The sequence below is a fragment of the Halichoerus grypus genome, chromosome 1, assembly GCF_964656455.1.
Source record: "Halichoerus grypus chromosome 1, mHalGry1.hap1.1, whole genome shotgun sequence".
Lineage (NCBI taxonomy): Eukaryota > Metazoa > Chordata > Mammalia > Carnivora > Phocidae > Halichoerus > Halichoerus grypus.
Genome location: NC_135712.1, coordinates 82436954 through 82461724, shown reverse-complemented (window position 1 = coordinate 82461724; position 24771 = coordinate 82436954). Strand labels below are relative to the sequence as shown.

At 34.3% G+C, this 24771-nt stretch overlaps 1 protein-coding gene across 10 annotated transcripts in view; it reads left to right on the top strand.

Annotated features, from left to right (window-relative positions):
• ATP11B (ATPase phospholipid transporting 11B (putative)) overlaps positions 1 to 24771 on the top strand; it is a 119952-nt gene that overhangs the window by 13693 nt on the left and 81488 nt on the right. For 9 of the 10 annotated variants that reach the window (XR_013446356.1, XR_013446354.1, XR_013446355.1 and 6 more), the window contains exons 2-6: positions 11182 to 11298; positions 16906 to 16995; positions 18638 to 18718; positions 24034 to 24141; positions 24333 to 24461. Coding sequence is in view for 7 of the 10 variants with exons in the window: in XM_078068659.1 (XP_077924785.1) it covers positions 11182 to 11298; positions 16906 to 16995; positions 18638 to 18718; positions 24034 to 24141; positions 24333 to 24461 (525 nt within the window). In the remaining 3 variants the exon portion in view is untranslated. The remainder of the gene's footprint in view (positions 1 to 11181; positions 11299 to 16905; positions 16996 to 18637; positions 18719 to 24033; positions 24142 to 24332; positions 24462 to 24771) is intronic. The other variant, XM_078068637.1, reaches the window with a different exon arrangement.

Below are 24771 nucleotides of genomic sequence, written 5' to 3'. Positions count from 1 at the left end.
TATTTATAAATTGAATTTTTAAAAATTAAATTATAGGATAGTTTAATAAATGACATACTAAGTAGCTTGATATTTCAGAATGTTCAGATATTTTTACTGAAATTTGGTACAGTGCCTCATATAGTATCAAGCACATTTTTCCCAGTAAATACTTGTGTTACATATTGGTATTGTAAGATTTTGCTTTGAAGAGTCCTTTGCCTTGAGTGCAATTGGTAGACAAAGCTTAAGTAGTATATAGTCGGTTCAGGTCTTAATCATCTGTTACCTAGGAAATTGTTTCTTTACTCTTGCATCTCCTGAACTACAAAGGGAATATAGATATTCTTGCTTATCTCAGTTCTCCACTGTACTCTTTAATATACAAATTTGAAAAATGCTAACAAAGAGGTGAAGATGGACTTGATTCTTTACTATTGAAAGGTAAGTGGTTCTCTAACGTGTGTTTTCCTATTGAAATTTAAAAGTAAAGACACTGGCCTCTATCTAGATATTCAGCAGACCCCCTGACTTTATGGCTCCAACTCTTTATGCAAATTTAAAGGAAACTGGTGCAGTGCCTACTCAGTGTTGATCAGCCCTTTTTCCAGCACATATTTGCAGAATTTGAAAAAAAAAGAAACTTAGGAATTTATTAGGAGACAGTAAAAGTCAAAATTCTTAAGTAATCAGAGCTGCTTTTAACAGTTTTTATAATATCTCCTAGACCATGAGTTCCCTAATGATGATGTTTCCTATAGCTTGAGATCAAGTTGTCAGTGATCTATGCAAAATGAGAAAAACTAGGTTAGTGTAATGCACCTATGGCCGTGTGTGTGTGTGTGTGTGTGTGTGTGTGTGTGTGTGTGTGTGTGTATTTGCTTACATTCGTAGATGTACTTGTTTTTGAGAACTGTATTTTTTTAACTTTTATTTTTTTATTTTTATTTTTTTAAAGATTTTATTTTGTTTATTTGACAGAGAGAGACACAGCGAGAGAGGGAACACAAGCAGGGGGGAGTGAGAGAGGGAGAAGCAGGCTTCCCGCCGAGCAGGGAGCCCGATGTGGGGCTCGATCCCAGGACCCTGGGATCATGACCTGAGCCGAAGGCAGATGCTTAACGACTGAGCCACCCAGGCGCCCCTATTTTTTTAACTTTTAAAAAATAAACTTTTTTATCTTAGAATACTTTCAGATTTATAGAAAAGTTGCAAAAGAATACTGAGAATTCCTGTAGATTCCCTTCACCCAGTTTCTCTCTCTTTTATTTATTTTTTATTTTTATTTTATTTTTTTAGATTTTATTTATTTATTTGACAGAGACACAGCGAGAGAGGGAACATAAGCAGGAGGAGTGGGAGAGGGAGAAGCAGGCTTCCCGCTGAGCAGGGAGCCGACGTGGGGCTTGATCTGAGATCATGACCCGAGCTGAAGGCAGACGCCTAACGACTGAGCCACCCAGGTGCCCCTCTAGCTCTCTTTTAAATAAGATTTTATTTATTTATTTTAGAGAGAGAGAGACAGAGTGCCTGTGAGAGCCTGTGAGCTGGAGCAGGGGCAGAGGGGGAGGGACAGAAGCAGACTCCCTGCTGATGACAGATGCTGGGCTCTCAGGGCTCCATCTCAGGCTCCTGAGATCATGACTTGAGCTGAAATCAAGAGTGGGATGCTCAACTGACTGAGCCACCCAGACGCCCCACACCCACTTTCTCTTATTGTTAACATCTTATATTACTAGGCTACACTTGTTACACTAATGAACCAATACTAATGCGTTATTATTAGTTAAGCTCCATACTTTATTCAGACATTGTTATTTTTTCAAGAAAATTCTTCTTCAAAATCCCATCTGGGATAACATATTACATTTAGTAATTCCCTGGTCTTCAATAATTTTTTCTTTCTCATAGCTTTGTTTTTCTCTGTCTTTATCAGATTTTTCATTTCAAACCTGAATATATGATTCGTTTACACTAAAAAAAAAAAAATCTTTCATTTGATCCAGCTGTAGTTAATCACTCTCCCCACTTCCCCACTCTCCTCTTCATCCCCATTTAATCAATACACTGTAGCCCTTTTAACTTTACTCAAACTGTGTTGACAAAAGCCACCAGTGATTTCCTAATTATTAAATTCAGCACTCTTTTTTTCAGTTCTCATTTCTCTTTACGGTATATGAAATAATTCCTTCTTGCAACTTCTTCCTGTGTTTCTGCCATACTACTTCTCTGTTTTCCTTCCTGTCTGGTGATCTTTCTCCTTTGCTTATTCCTTCTCTCCCATGTGTATCTTAAATGATAGCCTTGAGAATTCCATCTCTTGCTCTTATTCTCTTCTTCCTCTGTACACTCATAATAGGCAGTCTCATACATGTTTTTTTTTTTTAATTTTAACTATCATCATTATGCTTGCTGGGTTCCAATCTCAAGTCCAGCCCTCTTTCCTTAACATCTAAACAAAAATATCCAGTTGCTTTCTAGATAACTATGCAGGGAGTCCCATGTTGAAATCAGAAAATAATTCTAGTCTGATCTTAAATACATGAGTAGAAATAGGAAGTTAGGTGATATCTGAGGTAAATAAGGCCAAATCACTAAGGTTTTATCAACTCCACGTGGGCAGGGACCAAGTCATCTATTTTTATCACCTGTGGTCCTTAGCTTACTACAGAGCACATAGAAAGTACTCAAATACTCTTTGCATGCTAAAGTAAATTCTTTTCATTACATGTAGAAGTCAAGAATTGCAGATCAGCAGTACAGTTTTAATAGTCATTATGCAAGGTAAATGAACTGCTTGCTCCCTGGAAGAACTGCAAATAAGCTAAAATACTCTTGTGTGTTTTTAAAAATAAATTTTTAGAATTATGTCAGTTGGACCCAGTGTTGCTAAATAATAATTTCTCTGCTTAAAGTTTAATTTTCAAATTTTTGTAACAATAGTTTCAAGATTTGCTGGGTCCTGTTTGTTTTACCTTGTATGGACATGTTTTATTTTCTTCATGTTTCTCAGGTTCCCAGCAATATAAAATTAATAAGGTAATTATCATTTTTCTACCCTGCTGTTTTCTACTCTTTGTTTCATTTCTTGTCTAAACAGCTAAGTAGGATTCACTTAGCATCTCTGTTCTTTAACTTCAATATATTTTTATGTTGTTATTGTTTATAATTTTTTACCTAATACATTACCCTGTTTAAATCTGTACTTGGAAATATTTGTTGTGGTTTCCTGGTATGAATACTGGCTATACTGTATTGCTCATGGTAAAAGCAGCAGCTTCTAACTTAAGGGATTCTGTTATAGACCCAAAACAGTCTTATAACTTATATTTTGGTCTCCCAAGTACCTAGTTGCTTTTCCACCCTATCAGACCCTAACAAATATTTTATAAATGCTTCATCCCTTCTTATCCTGTGTTAAAGTTTAAATACATAACCTGACTGACTACTTAATAGCTTCTTTAAAAAATCAACATCAAAACTGAAGTTGTTATATGAAGGAAAAATAAAGAAATACACTTATTAAATATACCTATTTCAGTATGTAAATGTGCAGTCATGATGTCAGTATACATAATAATCAAATGGTATCATCATTGTGAATCCATGGCCACTAATGCAGACTGCTATGAAAGTGTAGTGCACAGGCATACCTTGGAGATGTTGTGGGTTCAGTTCCAGAGCACTGCACATAATAAAGGGAGTATCACAATAAAGCAAGTCGAATGAATTTTTTGGTTTCCTAGTGCATATAAAATTTATGTTTATACTATATTAAGTTTGCAGCAGTATATGTCTAAAAAAGCTATGTACATACCTCTGTTTAAAAATACTTTATTGCTAAAAAATGCTAACAATAGTCTCAGCTTTCAGCAAGTCGTAATCTTTTTGCTGGTGAAGGGTCTTGCCTGGATGTTGATGGCTGCTGACTGATGAGGGTGATGGTTGCTAGAAGTTGGGGTGGCTGTGCCAGTTCTTTCCTGAATAACTAAATAGGATTCACCCTGTGTCTCTGTTCTTTGACTTCAATATGCTTTTTCATGTTGTTGTTTAGAATTTTGTGGTTGTGTCTTTGTGCTTGATATTTTTAAATATTAAACTTTGGATATACTGTGTAAAAGATCTGTTTTTTGATTGACAACATGTCTCCAGCCTGTCTCAGTTATAACTCATTGCTTCTGATATTCTAAGGAGGACCTATAAGCCATCTTCATTGCTACTGCTGTGTATGATTGTGAGGGGAGAAGGAGAAGGCTCGGAAGTATTTGAGAAACCTGTGTAGAAATTTCTTTTTAGGGGCACCTGGGTGGCTCAGTCGGTTAAGCATTGGACTCTTGATCTCGGCTCAGGTCATGATCTCAGGGTATTGAGATAGAGCCCCATGTCAGGCTCCATGTGGAGCCTGCTTAAGAATCTTTCCTCTCGGGGCGCCTGGGTGGCTCAGTCGTTAAGCGTCTGCCTTCGGCTCAGGTCGTGATCCCAGGGTCCTGGGATCGAGCCCCGCATCGGGTTCCCTGCTCCGCAGGAAGCCTGCTTCTCCCTCTCCCACTCCCCCTGCTTGTGTTCCCTCTCTCGCTGTGTCTCTGTCAAATAAATAAAATCTTAAAAAAAAAAAAAAAAAAGAATCTTTCCTCTCTTTGCCCTTCCCCTTGCTCACACGTGTGTGCGCGCTCTCTCGCTCTCTTTCTCTCCCGTGCGCGTGCACATGCGTGCACTAAAAAAAGAAATTTCTTTTTACCCATCTGTCTCTAATTTGGATACCACAGTTAGAAGATTTACCAGTTTCGCTTCTTGTCTAGTCAGTGTTCAACCTGATAGGCAGAACAGCAACAAAAAAAATCAAATTTAGGGTTTTTAGTCTATGATTTTTAAATTTGATCTAAACTAAAACAGCCTCACACATTTATTTTTATTATAAATGTCTCTGTTGCCATACATGGAAATCACCAGTCTAACAGAAGACATTCATTATTATAATGGTTGAATTATGACCAAATAGGACTCTTCTAATCCATCAGAAAATTTCAAATGGATGAAATTGATTTTTTTAATTGATATTTTAATTGTGGTAATAGATATATAACAAAATTTATCATTTTAACCATTTTTAAGTCTACAGTTCTGTAGCATTAAGTACATTCACATTGTTGTGCAGCCATCACCACCATCCATGTCCTGAACTTTTTTATCTTCCCAAACTGAAACTCTGTAACCTTTAAACACAAACTCCCTATGCTCCCATTCACTAAACAGCTGGCTGACTGAATTTGGCTATTTCTTGTATAAGAGGAATCATACGGGGGCACCTGGGTGGCTCAGTCGGTTAAGTGACTCTTGGTTTCAGCTCAGGTCATGATCTCAGGGTTGTGGGATCGAGCACTATGTTGGGCTCCCTACTAAACAGGGAGTCTGCCGGAGATTCTCTCTTCCTCTCCCTTTGTCCCTCCCCCTGCTTGTGTGTGAATATGCGTGCGTGCTCTCTCAAATAAATAAATCTTTTAAAAAAAGAGGAATCATACAGTATTTTTCTTTTGTGACAGGCTTATTTCACTTAGCATAATGTCTTTCAGGTATATCCATGCTGTAGCATGTGTCAGAATTTCCTTTTTTAAGGCTGAATAATAGCTCAATGGGTATATGTGCCATATGTTGTTTATCCATTCATCTGTTGATGAACACTTGTGTTGCTTCCACCTTTTGGATATTGTGAATAATACTGCCTTGAACATGGGTATACAAATATCTGTTCAAGGCTCTGGTTTCATGTCTTTTGAGTATGTACCCAGAAGTGGAATTGATGGATCATATATGATTATTCTGTATTTACTTTTTTTGAAGAGTTTCCATATTTCCACTGAGGCTATACCACTTTTACATTACTGCTGGCAATGCACAAGTATTCCAATTTCTCCACGTTCTTGCCAGTGCTAATTGTTTTCTGTTTTGGTGTGGTTTTTTTTCTGATAATAGCCATCCTGATGGGTGGTAGGTGGTATCTCATTGTGGTTTTGATTTGCATTTCCCTAATAGAATTTGGTTTCTTTGACATCCAGAAATGAACCCCAATCAACTGTAAAGCTTTAACAAATGGCTTTGATGAGAATAAGATAAATCTAGGAACAGCAAAATGAAAAGCTTCTTATGAGCCTTTCTTTTACTAGTAATAGTAGATTTCACTTTGCAGAATCACTCTTAAAGTTTTTCCGTTTTCATTTAAATATCATTGAATTTAAATTTAATTTGGTAGGAAAGTTGTTAAAGATATTTAAAAACTAAACCTGGAACCTCAAAACTAGAGAATTTAGCCCATTCAATAAATATTCATTAAGTAATTAATTGGTACATGCTGCCTTTAAGAATCTTCAGTCTGGAGGGGGAGATGGATATACAGACAAGCAATTACTATTCCGTTTAATAAAATCCATAATGAAAGTGTGCAAAAGGTTTGGTGAGCATAATAAATAACAGGTGCCTTCCTTTGTTTCTGGGGAAAAAGGAGTGTCAGGTAAAACTCCACTGAGAAGGAAACTCTTAAGCTGAAACTTGAAGGATGAAGAGGCTTTTGCTGGAGGTGTATAGGAAATCAAGTTTGGGAAGTAATATAACCCATCAGAGATGAGCTTCCTGTAGTAAAGCATTGACAGATGATTTAAGAATTTGAGTCAAAGATCACTCTAAATTTTATATCATATAGTTAGAAAGCCAGTCCTAACCCACCATTGCAGTAAGCCAAAGTTCCTAGAAGCCCAGACTGGTTTGATAGATGGCAAACAACCTTAAGTCCTAAAATGAAAATTATATAACATGAAATAAAAATGTTTAATTATTGTGTTTGTTTATATCACGGGCATTTTAAGTTATTCTCTGTCACCTTCCTTTCTGTTAACAGTGTAAAATTATCTTGCTCTTACCGTACCTTCATATAGGTGTATTTTATTTAAAGTCTATGTCCAGTAAACAGTAATTCACAATTAAGTTTATAGATTTGGTAAAATACACTAAATCATTCTTTCCCAGTATCATTAAATTTTTGCTAGGCCATTTTCATGTGCCTTTGTACATTGGAGCATACAGCCAACAAAAATTACTTTCTGTCATATAATAAAGTGTGTGACATAAAGCTTTTGTTCATATATTTTAATAAAAATGGTATTGAAGTTTTGACTCTGAAGCTTCTTTTTTTGTTTTTTAGTTTTGGTGGGTTTTTTGGTGTGTGATTTGTTTTGAAGCTTTTTTCTTTATATTTTAGAGTAAATAAATCACATAAGAATAAGAAGCACAAATTCACTTTGATCACTGAACCCTAAAGATGATGTTTTCTTAGTTATGTTAAAGAAGTGTAACAATTTTAATTATAGGACTATGGTTTTAGTCTCTTGTTAGTGCTTTTATTTGTAATGTTTGTATTTTTCATAAAATCTTTGAGCTTTTAAGATTATGGAGAAGCTGGTATAGTTGGTATGAAAATGTAAAATGTTATGATTCATTTCTAGGTACTGCTGTGTGCCAAAGACTAACTTCTAAAAATTACAAAGCTGTTTACTAGTTTGGTTTCCCTAGGTCTCATCAGTTTGTGGTTACAAAAGGAGTCTCTTTTCAAACCAATCCTGTTTGTTGTCAGTTCTTCCCCAAGAAGCCATCCTGAGATTTTTTGCTACCTTACTCACTTTTTTTTTAATACCTGTGACTTTAACATATGCTCACAAATTCAGACTGAAAAGAGGTTTTGAATTTCATACTTTCAAAGAATATGAGAGTTTTTTATTTTTAAATAGTTTAAATTTGTGTGCTTCCAAAGCATAGACGCTACTTTTTAGCAGGAATTAAAATAGAATCAGGGTGACTAGAATAGCATTAATCTATCTTGGTTTCTTTGCCCAGGGCAAGATGAAATCAGAGGAGAACGAAGCAGGCTAGCACCAAGGAGTTAAAGGTGTGAATGGGTAGTCTGAGATGACAAGAGAAAATGTAATGTGTGCCAACCCTGGCATGTAGCCTTGACCTAGTGATTAGGAAGTTCAGACTGTATTTCTTTCTCAGTGCCATGACTTGCAGTTAATCCTTGCTAGAAAAGCATGGAATACTTGAACCTCACACTAACAGTATAGCTGTACAGTTACTTTTGATACAATGTTTGTTTAGACTCCTTTTAAAAAGAGTAGAGGTGTTATTGAAACATAGATTCTCTTTTAAAATCTGCAATATTGAGATGGAGTACTGACTATAAAGCAAGTAAAGTAGGTAAGTGGTTTTAAGCTTCTTTATGTCATGAAAAATCAATGAAACCTGTGCTCACTCTCATCAGAAAAATGTACATGTTATGCAGATTTGCATACAGTTTCAGAGATTCACAGACCTGAAGCTCATTTATGGATCCTGCTCTAAGTCATTTTTTTAATTTTTGGACAATTTTATTCTTTTATTTTTATTTCTTGTGGCTGACTTAATTTGTAGCAGAGAAGGTGATGCTAATGAACTAAAGTTAGAGGGTTTTTCCATAAGGGATATCTAGTTGTCCCAAATATAAAATTTATACCGTCATAAATATAAAATTTAACTGTTTTGTGTGGAAAAAAAAAAATACCCACACCTATAGGCATACCATTGATTATAAAATGATTGAGATCATGTGTATTAATTACAACTGAAAAAACTGAAAATGTATAAGTGGATGTTATAGAATAAGGAAAAACTCATCATTCTCCTTTTGGAATTATGTTAAATTATGATATTTTGGAATATAGTGATTCTGCATTTAAAATTCATTTTAATTTAAAATTGATTTTATTTTTAAAACATTTCAATATATCCCCTTGAAATAATTGTAGAAATCTAAGGAGTTTCAAAACTTTAGTATGTGATTACTGGTACAGCCAGTAGAGATGAATGGAGAAGGATGAGTATTTGCTTCCTAGAAAGTCATGAATGAGGTGTTGCAATATATAAATAACATATGTAATTTGGGGGAGTCTTTGGCTTTTTGTTTCGTCACTTTAGATGTACATAGTAATACATTCCAGTCATGGTGGAATTTAGCGAAAAATAAAATTCATCAGTTGTTCTCAGTCTCACTTGTCTTGACATCTTCTTAAAGATTTATATATTCTTGAGCACCTGGGTGGCTCAGTCAGTTAGTCATCTGACTATCAATTTCATTTCAGGTCATGATCTCAGGGTCATGAGATCGAGCCTTACATCAGGCTCCACACAGAGCACGGGAGCCTGCTTAAGATTCTTTCTCCCTCTCCCTCTGTGCCACCCTCACGTGAACACACATGCACATGCACTTGCTCGCTGTCTTAAAAAAAAAAAAAAAAAGATTTATATATTCTTTCAGAACCACAAATTTACTTTTTTTAATTTAATTTATCCCAAAAGCTTACATACATGGTATGTAACTTACTATTATTTTCACATGGTTACAGAGTGGATGTGGAATAAATATGCCTCATGTGGTCTAATGTTCCAGTTACCTGTGTGTCTGTCCCTCTTGTAACTTTATGAACTTTACTGGAAAACTTCATCTGAACCTCCTTTGAGAAATACAGCCACAGATTACAGCAGTAGCATGTAAACTCTTTGTTCATTCATTTTTATTTATTGAGTTGGAGCATATTGTGATTTGCTTGAGTAATTAACAAATCACAGAATCCTACATGGATTAACATGGTACTTAAACTCAATAAATATTTGTTGAATGGATAATGGCATATATCTATAAGATGATTGCAATATTCTAGATAGAGCAATGAGTTCCAACTCCAGTTTTGAGACCTGCCTTTTTCCCATGAGTTATTATAGGGAACAATTATGAAATGTTTAAAGGAAAATTTATGAGGAAGATAAATATGCATGCCACATTTTATCTTTGAAGAAACTGATTTTGAAATCAGACACATAGTGGCACATTCACATCCACAAAATGTGGTCATCACTATAAATAGCATGAACAAATAAAATGAAACTTCATGGTTTTTTTATGGAGCATACAAATGCATTTAATTTTCACAGTCTTGTACTAGCTATTTCTAAGATCACAGAATAAATTTTTTTAAACTAAGAATAACAGAAGTTGAAACCTATAGATAGCACTGTTGATATTCTGATGTACTAAACAAAAATATACCTCTAGGTAATATGGGAATTTCCACTGTCTGTGTATGTATGTGCTTAATGGAAATTTTACAGGGATGCGAAGCGTTGAATGGCAGCCACATCACTTAGTAGATTACTAAATTAGAGTCCTTAATATCTACAAGTGGATCCAGAATACCAACTTTAGTTAACTTTTTAGTAAGTTAGTAGCAGTAGTAAATAGCCATTGACCACCATGAAAAAAATGAAAATCTGAGAAATTTCAAATCATTGCCAGATAGAACCCCCCAAAAAGGCCTTGCTTTTGTTCGTTGCTTTCAGCCTGTCAAAGGATCCCCAAGATCTGCCAAAGGATTATTGAAGATTCACTTGTCACCTAGGAAAATAGTAAAATACTGTGGCAATAAAGTGTCAGTATTCTTGTTCCAGTGAAAACTTTTACATTGGAGATCATTACTAAATGTACCTTGAGAGATGGTTTCCTAATTTTCAGGCCAGAATTATATATCCATATTTCAGGGATTTGATTGATAATATAACTAGCACAAAGAGATGATTATGTGGAATGAATCTGGGCAAGACCCTACCCAGTGCATTGTGAGGCCTGTGGGATCAAAGCTCTTTGAAACCAAGTTGATCTGGGTGTGGAAGAAATAAAATAATAAACCTTTGTCATCAGATGTGATAGGTGCTGGCTAGGCCATCACTACACAGGATTTCCACATCACTGAGTAGGAATCCGTATTAAGAAGCAAGGCAAGGAACCCACAGGAATGAAAGGGAAGGAAAGAAGTCTTATCCTCAGATGCTTCTGTAAATCTTCTATATGACTTTTTTTCCCCTTATGGTAGCATTTCTAAGAGTATGGATCATTTTTCATTACCAGGTGTATTACCTTGTTAATTTATACTTGAGGATAATATACTAGTTTACCTGAGAAAGAAAAAAATATATGGTTTAACTTTGCTAATAATTAGATAGATTGAGCCTATATGCAATTCAAGTCTAGTAATAATATGTGTAATCTGATTAGTTAAATAAAACCAACAGTAAAGAATCATAACAACTAACCTTACTGATCATTATTTTTCTTTTGCTTGGTCTTAGGGTTTTGACCCACCACATCAAAGTGACACAAGAACCATTTACATAGCCAACAGGTTTCCTCAGAATGGCCTTTACACACCTCAGAAATTTATAGATAACCGGATCATTTCATCTAAGGTAAGCATTAACACTTAATATTAAAACTATAGATATGTTCCATTTTGTTTGAAAAGTGATTTGTATATTCTAGTATACATTTATATCCTTAAAAATTCAAGGACATGGTTGTGGCAGATTTATAACCAAAATTGTGAACTGTAAAGTAAAAGGAGTTGCCAGTTGTTAATACCAGTTAACTAACACACCAAAAATTATCCTTAGTTGCAATTAAACTGAGGAACTAATATTTATACTATGTGCCAGTCACTATGTTAGGTACATCTCATATCATTTAATTCTTACAACTTTGAGGTAGCTTTTGCCAAGCGTTATGCTCATTTTATATTTGTTTCTTCAATTAAAGCGTTAGGAAATAATTTACCTAGGGTTGCGCACTAGTAAGTGACAAGATTGGAGTTTGCACTCAGTTCTATGTGACATTAAAGCCTGACTTCGTCCAATTTTACCATTCTTCTGTAAACATTTAATAGTACCAAGGTACTGCTTCACTCACATATTCTTCCTCGTTTCATTTTTTTTTCTATGACTTTTTTTTTTGAAAGATTTTATTTGAAAGAGAGCAAAAGAGAGAGATCAGAGAGGGAGAGGGAGAAGCAGACTCACCGCTGAGCAGAGAGCCTGATGCAGGGCTCGATCCCAGGACCCCGAGATCATGACCTGAGCCGAAGGCAGCTGCTTAACTGACTGAGCCACCCAGGCGCCCCTTTCTATGACATTTTTAAGATGTCTTAGTTTATCTTGAAACTGAAGATTACAGGGTCATGCTGTCCCAATAGACTTTTCTCTCATGATGGAGGAAATGTTTTCTGTGCTGTCTGCTATGATAGCCAGTAGCTATATAGAGCTAGTTAGGCCTTGAAATGTGGCTAATGCCACTGAAGAAGCTACTTTTTAAATTTTAATTTATTTTAAATTAAATGTCAGCCATATGCAACTAGTGGTTACCTATTGGACAGTGCAGTTAGAGAGGATGTGAATTAAAGAGACTAAGGGTAAAGTTCTCCTTAGATCATTGCTGTTGCTTAATAGACCACCTTCAGAAGCATCTTTGTAGTGCACACATACTCTCTCAAATAATAAAAATAAGTAGAATCTTTAAAAAAAAAAAGGTCCTTCTTAAAAATTTTAAGTTTTTTTTTTAATTTGGGTCTAATTTAAATACACTAAAATTCACCAATTTTAAGTGTACAATTTGATGAGTTTTGACAAATGTATATATAACATGTGACCATCACAAATCAAGATATAGAATATATCCATCACTAAAAAATTAACAGCCAGTCCTCCTCCTCTTCACCTCTAGCACTAGCAACCACTGATCTGTTTTCTATAACTATAGTTTTGTCTGAATTTCATATAAATTCAGTCATATAGCGTGAGTCTTCTGTGTTTGGCTTCTTTTGATGTAGCAATAATCCTGAGATTCATCTTTGTTGTTGCGTATATCAGCAGTTCATTCGTTTTTGGTGCAGAGTTCAGCTGTCAGCCTAGGTTTGGACAATTTACATTCTGAATTTGGGTCATTTTCCTTGCATGGTTCTTTCACTACCAGTATTTTCCCCTTAAATGTCCATCTACCTTTCCAGTCCTAAACTCAAATCTCTGTCATATTTTGTAATAAGGGTGTAGTGTTTCCCTACTGTTTGCTGCCATAGGTTTGAGAGTTGGATAGTATCTGTAGGGTAAGAAGCCATAGTTCACAATTCATATTCCCTCCATTTACATTTTTTAAAATTAAACTCTCTTCCAGTTTCTATCTATATTTTGGATACTTTCCAGGATCCATTTTTAAAATCTAGTTTTTGGGGGCGCCTGGGTGGCTCAGTCGTTAAGCGTCTGCCTTCGGCTCAGGTCATGATCCCAGCGTCCTGGGATCGAGCCCCACGTCGGGCTCCCTGCTCCGCGGGAAGCCTGCTTCTCCCTCTCCCACTCCCCCTGCTTGTGTTCCTTCTCTCGCTGTGTCTCTCTCTGTCAAATAAATAAATAAAATCTTTAAAAAAAAAATAAATAAATAAATAAAATCTAGTTTTTGTAATTCTTATCTGCTGGGAGTTACAGGACCACTTTAGTCCTCTGCCAGTATTGAAAGCTGAGTGTCCTGGAAAACTTTTGGGATTAAATATCTTTATATGATTGTATTCAATGCAGCAGTATTAGGTTTATTGTTTTTGACCACAGTTTCAAAAATGCAGATATTTAAATAAACATTCCTTTTTTTTTTTTTAGCATATGAGGACTCTCTCTCTCATTACTACCTTATTATTCCACTAATTCTTTCTCATACTCCTTCCAAACTAGATTACCTGCTATTCCATAAGCCCGTGTTGAACTTCCCTACTACTGTGATTTGCTGTGATGTCATGTTGATAACTACATTTTTTAAATGTAGATTTTATGTTTCTGCAGAGATTGTAGATTTCATGTTTTTATGGAAATACAAAATTCATGTTTTTGACCACAGATTCAGGAATATAGGTATTTATATAGACAGTGTCCATTTTTTCCTGACCATAAATGGGGCTGACTTTTTCTAAATTCTCTTTTAACTACCTTTCTACTCCCTTATTATTCCCATAAACTCTTCTATACTGTATTATTTTCTATCCCACAAAGTCATGATGAACTTTCCTCCTCTCTGCCTGTGTTCATGCTGTCTTTTTTTCCTGAAATGGTCTCCCTCTAATTGCCCCCTATTGCGCCTGGGTGGCTCAGGCGTTGGGCGTCTGCCTTCGGCTCAGGTCATGATCCCAGGGTCCTGGGATCGAGCCCCGCATTAGGCTCCCTGCTCGGCGGGAAGCCTGCTTCTCCCTCTCCCACTCCCCCTGCTGGTGTTCCCTCTTTCGCTGTGTCTCTCTCTGTCAATAAATAAATAAAACCTTAAAAAAATAATAATAATAATAATTGCCCCCTATTTTCAGCCTATTGAATATTTACCTCTTAAAGCCCATGTCAAATATGACCTTCTTCATTAAATTTTTCTCTCACTGACTGCTTTTCATTTTAATTCTCTATATATTCCATCACTTAATCTTTGAATATAGCTATTGATATTTTGTTCTTAATTTCCTCTAATATTAAATTCTTGGGTGCCTGGGTGGCTCAGTCGTTAAGCGGCTGCCTTCAGCTCAGGTCATGATCCCAGAGTCCTGGGATCGAGTCCCACATCGGGCTCCCTGCTCGGCGGGAAGCCTGCTTCTCCCTCTCCCACTCCCCCTGCTTGTGTTCCTGCTCTCACTGTCTCTGTCAAATAAATAAATAAAATCTTTAAAAAAAAACAAAAAACAAAACAAAAAAAAAACTTCTTGGTTTCTCTCATAGTGCAAGTGTCTTGCACATTGTAGGTACATGATATCTCTGTTTAATTTACCATAGTAACTACCTTATCTTAAATTTTAACTTCTTTGGAAAAGATTTAATTTCATAACTATGTTTTGTTTTTCTTACTAATGTCAGAATTTGAGAAAAAAGGTCAATTGTATAGTCATATATATAGCTCTAAAGAAGTTATACTAATTTATTTTTATTGACCATTATTACATAATAACTAAAATTTAAAGTGTAATAAATCATTATTTTTCTTATAATATTTTTATATTGTTTAATATTTATTCTATAGTTCCTCCTCTACATATGATAGGATAAGCACAGAATTTAGCCTTGTTCAGTCTATTAATATATTTGTATTTTAGAAAACCTGGAAACAACAATTCCTAATATTTGTAAGCTAGTTTTCATAAGAAATTATTATTTATTCTGAGTTTTTCCATGTGTTATTGAACTAGCCAAAGAAAATATCCTGAGATCAATTACCCTACTTCCAATTTTTGTACTTGTTCTTTTTGAGATTCTGGAAGACAAAATATATTGTCACTGTTATGATTTAAATAGATTGATGTAAACTTAGGACGTTGCCAACTTGATTCCTATGAAATTTTATATATTTGATTTGGTGACTAAGGGTGTTACCTGGAATACTCTGAGCCCTATAGGGACAACTGTCTTTTTATTCCAGTTAAGATCAGCTGGAGATGATATGACCCAAAGTTACCATCTTATATGTTCATATTGAGCAGTGAATAGAAAGCATCTACCTACATCTCTTCTCTCTAGAACCCTGAACATAATCCCCACTCCCAGATTCTGGAGCCACTGGTGGTACCACTACCATAGGAAAATATGTTTCAGATATTTTAGTAGAACTGAAAATATAATTTCACCTGAGAGAAATGTTGTTAGGTATTGTACTGCTTATATATCCTTGGGTCAAACAGGCTTTTGTGGGCTCTTCTGGGAACCTAACTCTATTTATAAAATTATTCATATGGGAAAGGACATTTCAGGTCTCAAACAACTGATGAAGTGAATTTTTCAAATAAGAAAATTCAGAAATTAGAACCATCTTAAATTGCACCAGAGAAAAGTAGGAAAACTGCCTCCTTACAAATCTCAAAATCGTCAATAACCATTAAGGCTTCATTGCCTGACATAGGATAGTTATCTGAAAAAAAATTCATTTCAACCTTATGTATGTGTGTGTGTGTTTGTGTGTGTATTCATCTGTTCTGCTAAAGTTTTGATCTTCAACTATGTGCTGAGTAGTAGTGGTAAGTGCTGGAGATAGAGCAGTAAATAAAACAATGTCCCTAGCCTCAAGAATCTTACATGCTACTGAGAGAATGTATATAGGATAGAGTAACAATACTACAAAGTGTTTTCCTGTTTCATATATGAAGTGTTGTGAGCAGTTAGTGACACAAGTAGAATTTGTACTATTTTACCCTACCCCTATAATATAGCATTATAGGCTTATATGCTTATTAGTAATATAACAACAAACACATAGAGGTTAATATGAGCCAGTTTCTGTCCTAAGTGCTTCATAGATATATTAGCTCATGTAAACCTTATAACAACCCTATACACTATGGTTATCATTTTCCTCATGTTATAGAGGCACAAAGTGGGGTGCAGAGAGATTAATCCAAGGTCATTTAAGTGACTGTCTTACTTTAAAAATTGACATTGTGACAGATTTTTATGCCTTTATGAGATATTCTTGGTGGTTATGCTAGTGATCACTTATGTAAAGTATTTTTAATCTTTTTCACATTCTAGGTTATTTTTCCATATTCTGTACTTAACAAAGAATAATCAAATAATTATACCATTTCCTTTATTTCTGACATTGAGCTACATAAAATAGAAAATAAATTGTATCTAGTGTCAGCATTTTTATCAGCTCTTATTTATTTTTAACATTAGTTCAATTTTGTGTAACCAGAGTCCAAAATAAATTATTAAATGTTGTTTTAGATCTGTCATCTCCAACTCCTAAAAAATCAAGAATTTAATAGCAAAATTGGTAGGTTCCAGTTTATCTCATCTTTTTAAATTACACTAAAATTGCTAATAAATAGTATAAGAAAGAAAAAAGTATAGAATAAAAGTTCTGAAACTCTTAAAAGCCAGATAGTTTTAGTAGCATCAAGATTTACATCATTTGTGTAAGGACTTAGTAAATCTGATTTTACTTTTCTTATTATTACATTGATATAGTGTATATTATTTTAAATATTAATTTATCCATCTCTCTCTTTTTTTTAGTATACTGTGTGGAATTTTGTTCCAAAAAATTTATTTGAACAATTCAGAAGAGTGGCAAACTTTTATTTTCTTATTATATTTTTGGTTCAGGTAAGCTTTATCACTCAATATAGAATGATTTCTAAAATTATATCTTCAGGGAAAAGTTGCATTGCATTCTAAATTATTTGACTATGGGATCTTTTTTTCTTTTCTGCAGAGCTTCCCCATTGTAATCAGGGAATATCGTGATTTAAACCACATGCAGATTTCTAAAAAATAGCCTATGAATTTTAAGATTAATTTTATTTTGTTTCATCACTGATACGCTGTGGTGTTGATAACCATAATCAAAGCCAATTTTACATTTCAGTTGCTCTGCCTCAGAACATAAATATTTTGGCTTTTAATATATAGCACATGTTTTTGGCACATTTCTGCTTACGGAACCATCTTTGTCCATGAAAATATTTTTTTGGCTTTCCCTTTGTTTTCAGTTTAAATTTTAGTTTTATTTTAAGATTTTTTTTTTTAATTTTAATTTTTAAGTATCCCCATGAGTATAGATTTTTATTCTGGGGACCATTTTCTTAAATCTGTATTCATTATAAACTCTTTTACAGTTTCTTAATTTTCATATTGTTCCTTTTTTCTCTAATATCAAAGTGTCAAGAGAACAGCTTATAAAACTTGAGTATAAGTCAAAATTTAAAAATAGTGATTGCCATTTTCTTTTAAAGGGGTTATTCTTTTCTGATGATACATTAGCAATCTCTTTCAGTGTGGCATTGAATTTTTGTATAAACTGAACTTTTCTCTCATAGAACCTGGAATTTCAGAAAAAAAAAAATTGTCAAGTGATTACTTTAAAGCTTGAGGAAACATTTACTTTTTTAAAAATTTGCTTTCCTTCATGAACAGAGAACGAACTTCTGATTTTCTGTCAGTAGAACATCAGCTTGGTTTTTTTTGAAAAGTGAGAATTTATATTAACTGTGTCCACATTAACACATGTATTTGTGAAATTACTAGCTAAGATCAGGAATTCAGCTTGTCTGTGGAATAGAACAAATATAATTGGCCTATTCTGGGTAAAGGAACATTAATAAACCATTAGATCCATTTTTTAACTAACCAAACATAATTACTGCAAAAATTACTTCTCCAGCAATTTATTGAAACCTCAGTTGTTTGATTTAGATCATAATTACGGCATCATTTTCTGAGCTCTACCCCTCTGGCTCTGTAGATGTGACAAAATCACTGTAGAAAAAAAAAAATCCTTTTCCTAGTCCCATTCCTTGTTCTCTCTTCTTAAGTGGTGAATTTATTCTGAATTCCAGCGTAAAAATTGCTGACAGACTTTTCAGCATTTACCAGGATGGGCAAAGAAATGTAAAATGAGATTCTGAGCAGCTGTAGCTCTGCTTCTAGGCAAATACTGAGGAGAAAGACCTTAAGTACTCTTAAAAAGGCAGAGGTGACTGAGTCCATTCTAGCAATATTTGTGGGTATGCAGTAGATTTAGATTACTAACTTCATATAATAACCAACAAAATAAACTTGGTGAAACTGTGAACTAAACTGTGTGCATGATATCTCTGTCCTATTTTTTACTCTGGACCATGATACACATTTTATATAGTGTTCTCAGAATTCCCAATAAGTTTGAGATTTTAGATGTTAATAGTGTGATGTATACAATATAAAAATATTAATATTCTGCATTCTTTTTTTGTTGTTGTAAATCTAGCTTATGATTGATACACCTACCAGTCCAATTACCAGTGGACTTCCGTTATTCTTTGTGATAACAGTAACCGCCATAAAGCAGGTATGAAAATACTTTTTATTCCCCCCCGAAATCATTTAGAAGTTGCTAAATATTTCCACTTCAAACTAACATTTATTGTTGTGAAAATAATTTCCATAGGAAAGCAACAAATTTGATATTGCATATGGTAAAGTTAAACTGAGTTAAGCCACTTTTATATTTCAAGTACTAAGGACTCATGGAATGATTACCATTGTTAAAATATGTTGTTCCCTTGACACACCTCGGAAGCATCCAAAAACAAGCATTTTATATGTACAAACCAATTTATATATGAAACAGATTAATTATTATAATCATCTTTGTAGGTTTGGCAATATTTAAAGGAAGTACAATTCAAAAGGGATATATTTCTAGGGAGTGAAGCGTGTACTTTTGGCAAGACCATTTTGAATAAAAATTGTATAGTGTTTTCCTACTTTCTACAACTTTCCCTGGTGATGTTCATTTTTATATAAAGTAATACCCTAGGGGAAATAGCTTCAACCAAATCTTGAATTGATATTAAAATGTAGATATAGAAAATCAAGATTATTAGATACACATGCTGAGTAAGAAATAAAGAAATTCATAGAAATGTCATGTCTAAATAGCTATCACTTCTCAAAAAATCTTGTCAGGGGCCCAGTTAAATAGATGACCCTTCCACCTGAAAGGGAGTTAATTGAATTATAATTGTAAATATGATAAATTTCCATTTTATAAGATTTAGGGATAAGATTTAAATTGACATGGACAATTTCACTACTGGGTATTTACCCCAAAGATACAAATGTAATGATCCAAAGGGGCACGTGCACCCCAATGTTTATAGCAGCAATATCCATAATAGCCAAACTATGGAAAAAGCTTAGATGTCCATCAACAGATGAATGGATAAAGAAAATGTGGTATATGTATATGTGTGTGTGTGTGCAATGTAAAATGAGATTCTGAGCAGCTGTGTGTCAATTGTCATTGACAATTGGGGTGCATACACACACACACACACACACACACACACACAATGGAATATTAAGCAGCCATCAAAAAAGAGGTCATCTTGCCATTTGCAATGACGTGGATGGAACTAGAGGGTATTATGCTAAGCAAAATAAGTCAATCAGAGAAAGACAATTTTCATATGATCTCACTGATACGAGGAATTTGAGAAACAAGACAGAGGATCATAGGGGAAGGGAGGGAAAAATGAAACAAGACAAAACCAGAGAGGGAGACAAACCGTAAGACACTCTTAATCGCAGGAAACAAACTGAGGGTTGCTGGAGGGGTGGGGTGGCTGGGTGATGGACATTGGGGAGGGTATGTGCTTTGGTGAGTGCTGTGAATTGTGTAAGACTGATGAATCACAGACCTGTACCCCTGAAACAAATAATACATTATATGTTAATAAAAAAATAAAAAAATAAATTGACATGGAAATAAAATTGACAAACATTCTTTAATTCTGGGGTGTAGTATATTCTTTATTACTTACATAGAAGGATAAGAGGAATCTATGGATTAACAGTTACATTATAAATCTGGTGTGTCAGAATACCATGCTACTGCTTTCACTAAGTTTGATTTCCTTTTACTGCTTTATTGGAGGCTTAAAAGCATCCAAATCACTTCATACAGTTACATATTTACTTGGTTTTGTAGATGTCATTTATTTCATCGAAGTAACATATATTTGTCCCTTGGACCTTTTTTCTATATATACTTTACTTCTTAGGTGATTTCATTTAGTCTAGTGGTTTATAGTACCATTTATATGTTGATGGTTCTCAAATCAACGTGTATTCTAAAACTATTCCCTGAACTCCAGACACATATATACAAATGTTTGTGCAACATTTCCACATGGATATCTTAGGCTTTTCCTGACCACCATGTTACTCTCTCATTTCCTGATCTGGTCTTTTTTCTTCATATCATTTGTCACTTCCTGTTGTTCTCTTGAATAAATGTTTATTAGTTTATCTCTTACCTTCATTTGAATGTTTAGCTCTATGAGCGCAGAGACTTTGTTTTATATACCAGATTATTTCCAGTGACCAGAACAAAGTCATGCACATATTGGGCCTTCAATAAACATTTGTTTGATAGATGAATAAATGAATGAATAAACCTATTGAATATATTTTAAAGCAATGCAACATGTTATGAAACTTCTTACCCTGATTTCCCAATGTCTTGGCCAAATATAGACTGGGTTTAATTGAAATGCGGTGCCATTAACTGAGTTGAGAAACAGTGGTGAATTTATATCTGCAAAATGAGAGAGTTTAATATGATAATGACAATTGACAACCTGTCTTCCTCCAAAATGAGTTAAGTAAAACACATAAAATCTAAAGATAGGAAGTGGGAAGATTATACCTCAAACCTGTGTTAGCATGGTTATTGCAGTTGAGTACTAAATTTACTTGAGAGCTTTTTGACAACTAAGGCAAAAGAAGAAATACGAAAGGTCATAATTTTCAAAGAGAACATTTGATCTATAAGGATTTTCACCCTTTTTCAGGAACGATTTCAGAACTCAGAATTTTCTCTTGTGCAGTAACTGTTCCTAAGTTTCATTCATTCAAGAAACACACTCATACCAGAGTGTGTACTGTTCAGGTTTATATATCCATCACTATAGATTAGTGGAACACAATTTTGGAAAAATTATAAAAGTGGAAGTTGCCATGTTCCAATCTTCCTTCCTTGTCTTCTCCCCTTTTAGTCTGCCTTTGTATTTTTATCAAAATAAGAAAAGCTTTATTATCAGTTATTTACACTTTAATTTGAATGAAGTTATTATTTTGTTTTTTAACTTCTTCCAGTCATACTTACATATTAAGTCTTCTCTCTAGTTGTATAATGCAAGATATAGTGCTCTGGTAAGTATCAAAGTCTTTGCCTTCTGTGAACTTAAAACCTATGAAGTAGGGAAGATAAGACCAAATACAATAATAATTACAGTTTAATAAGGTACTAGTAAGAGCCAATGAGGTGTTAGGTATTCAGAGAAAGGATGGAACTCTTCATCTGATAATCAGGGAGGTTTTGTGGAATAAATAATAGAAATGAAACTTGGAATATTGGTAAAATGACAGTTGGTGAAGAAGGTGAGACAGAAACAAACAACTTAGGCAAGGGCTAAATGCAGGAAAAGCCAAGACCTATTTTGGGGAATGACATGTCTGACTAAATGTTTGACCCTGTAGAGGGAAGTATTAAAAGATAATACTGGAAACATAGGTTGATACTAAAAGAGGTTGGAAGATTCTTTGCTGTAAGCATTGAGAGTTATTGAGGGGGTTTTGAACAAGATAGTGACTTAAAACAATGTTTTGGAAACATTAATCTGGCAGTAATATGTAGGGTAGATTAGATTTTGTGAATTTGTGTTTTAAAAGATAATGTTTTTATCATTGTTGCTCAGCTATTAATGCCATCTGACTATAAAAGGAATTGTGCTTTTTGACAGTTTCAGAAAAGATGTTTTGACTCTCAGTTAAATTTCTCTAAAATCGACATACTACATCTTAAATGAGATCAATGTAATTTAAGTAAATTTAAGTATCTTAAGAATGCTTTCCCAAAGGTTTCTCCCTGGGGAAAAAAAAAAAAAAAAAAGACCGTCAAAGTAATCCTTAATATTTGCTTTATATTTTGAAGTGTTATATTTTTAGGTAATAGATGCACATATTTTTCAAAAACAGAAACAGTACAAAATAGCATATAGTAAAAGTTTTTTATATTCCTAAACCCCCAGTTCCCTGTTTTCCTCTCCTGATATATTTGTACATTAGTCCTGATATCTAGGCAGAATGTTCACATAGGCAGGCATACTTTTATTTTCATATATGATAGCATAGAACACAATACATTCTGTACCTCATTTTATCACTGAATGCTATCTCTTGGATATCATTCCATTATCTGTATTTATGCTACACCCCTGAGTTCTTGAATGTTCTCTAAAATAGCATGAGAAGGGGTGCCTGGTAAATCTCAGTCGGTTAAGCATCTGCCTTCTGCTCAGGTCATGATCCCAGGGTCCTGGAATCAAGCCCCACATCAGGCTCCCTGCTCAGCGGAGAGCCTGCTTCTCCCTCTCCCTCTGCCCTTCCTCCCCTTGCTTGTGCTCTTTCTCCCTCTCTCTGTCAAATAAATAAATAAGATCTTTTAAAAAAATAAAATGGCACAGAAAGCCGTTTCCACTTTAAAAAAAATTGCCACTCCTTAAACATTTAATCAGAGGTTTCTTTCTGAAATGCTTATGTCTGTGCCCCTTTTTAAATGACAATGCATTTAGGGCGCCTGGGTGGCTCAGTTGGTTAAGCGACTGCCTTCGGCTCAGGTCATGATCCTGGAGTCCCTGGATCGAGTCCCGCATTGGGCTCCCTGCTCAGCGGGGAGCCTGCTTCTCCCTCTGACCCTCCCCCCTCTCATGTGCTCTCTCTCTCTCATTCTGTCTGTCTCAAATAAATAAATAAAATCTTTAAAAAATAAATAAATAAATAAATAAAAAAAATAAATGACAATGCATTTAGCCTACCATATTTTTTAAGTACATAATATCATTAGTTCTGTTGGCCTATTGTTTAAGAAAATGAAAGAACTCAACCTCAGTTTAAAAATCTGTTCATTTTCTTTGCTGTTGTCTGTAGTAATGCTCTGTGAATTTATATTTTATGATTAAAATATCATTTTTACATAGAAGCAATAGAACTTACAGATTGAATAAGTGTAGGAAAAGGTAAGAATCAAGAATGACTCCCCAGATTTCTGCTAAGAGCAATTCAGTAGATGTTGATGTCATTTGTCAAGATGGGGAACATTGAAAATGCAATAGATTTGGAGGGATAATATCATCAATTTGGTTTTGAAATGTTTACTATGACACATCCAAATGGAGATATTAAGGATGCAGTTAGATATTAAAGTTTGAGTCCAAAAGAGAGATACGGGCTAGAGATACAAATTTCAGGACTTTTTGAAGACATGGGTATAGAAGAAATCTTGTAGTGAGAAAGTGAAGGGTGAAAAAGGGGCCCATAAAGCTGACATGGAAGGAGTCTCCTGTAAGGAAATTGAGGAGTAACTAGAGAGGTACTATGAAAACCAGGAACATGTGTGTAAGGACACCAAGAGAAGAGTGTTTCTAGTAGGAATGAATGTCAGATACCGTGAGTTGTGTGTATCAAACTAGCCTAATATAATTCTGGTAAATGAAATAAATGTTTTGAGGAAGTGTTTATGTTTCTTTTTCTCATGCAATAAAAGTATCTTCTAATTACATTAAAAAGGGTATTTTTTTGTTCTTTTGATATTTACAGGGATATGAAGATTGGTTACGACATAACTCAGATAATGAAGTAAATGGAGCTCCTGTTTATGTTGTTCGAAGTGGTGGCCTTGTAAAAACTAGATCAAAAAACATTCGGGTATGCATTTAGTAAATAATGTAAATCAATTATATTTTGGTATCACAAATTCTAATCTGATTATATTTTAGTTAAAAGCCTACTTTCCTACATTAAAATATTGTGATAGGCCATCTGTTTAGAACTCAATAAAAATAAGTCTCTGCCTCATAAAATCTGTATATTTACTTTTCTCCCATAATTCCTTATAGGTGGGTGATATTGTTCGAATAGCCAAAGATGAAATTTTCCCTGCAGATTTGGTGCTTCTGTCGTCAGATCGACTTGATGGTTCTTGTCATGTTACAACTGCTAGTTTGGATGGAGAAACTAATCTGAAGGTTTGTACATGTATGTTTGTACATGAATATGTATAAGTGTTGCTCTGGGTGAACAAAATGTTTTTGGGTTATGGTAATATTTTCCTTTGTTTGACTTGCTAAGGAAGAAATTTTTTAAATCACTGAAGCTTTTAAAAATTATAAGTTTTTTAAAAGAAATAATGCTATGTATGTATTTCAAGGGTAGCCTCGTGGTTTAATCAAGTTAAAGAAAAATGGAAAGTGTTTTTAGGAAAAAATGTTATCCTTTAATATTTTGGTGCTTTTTTAGATAAGGGACACCTTTAAGTTGTTCTTAGTTTTCAGAATA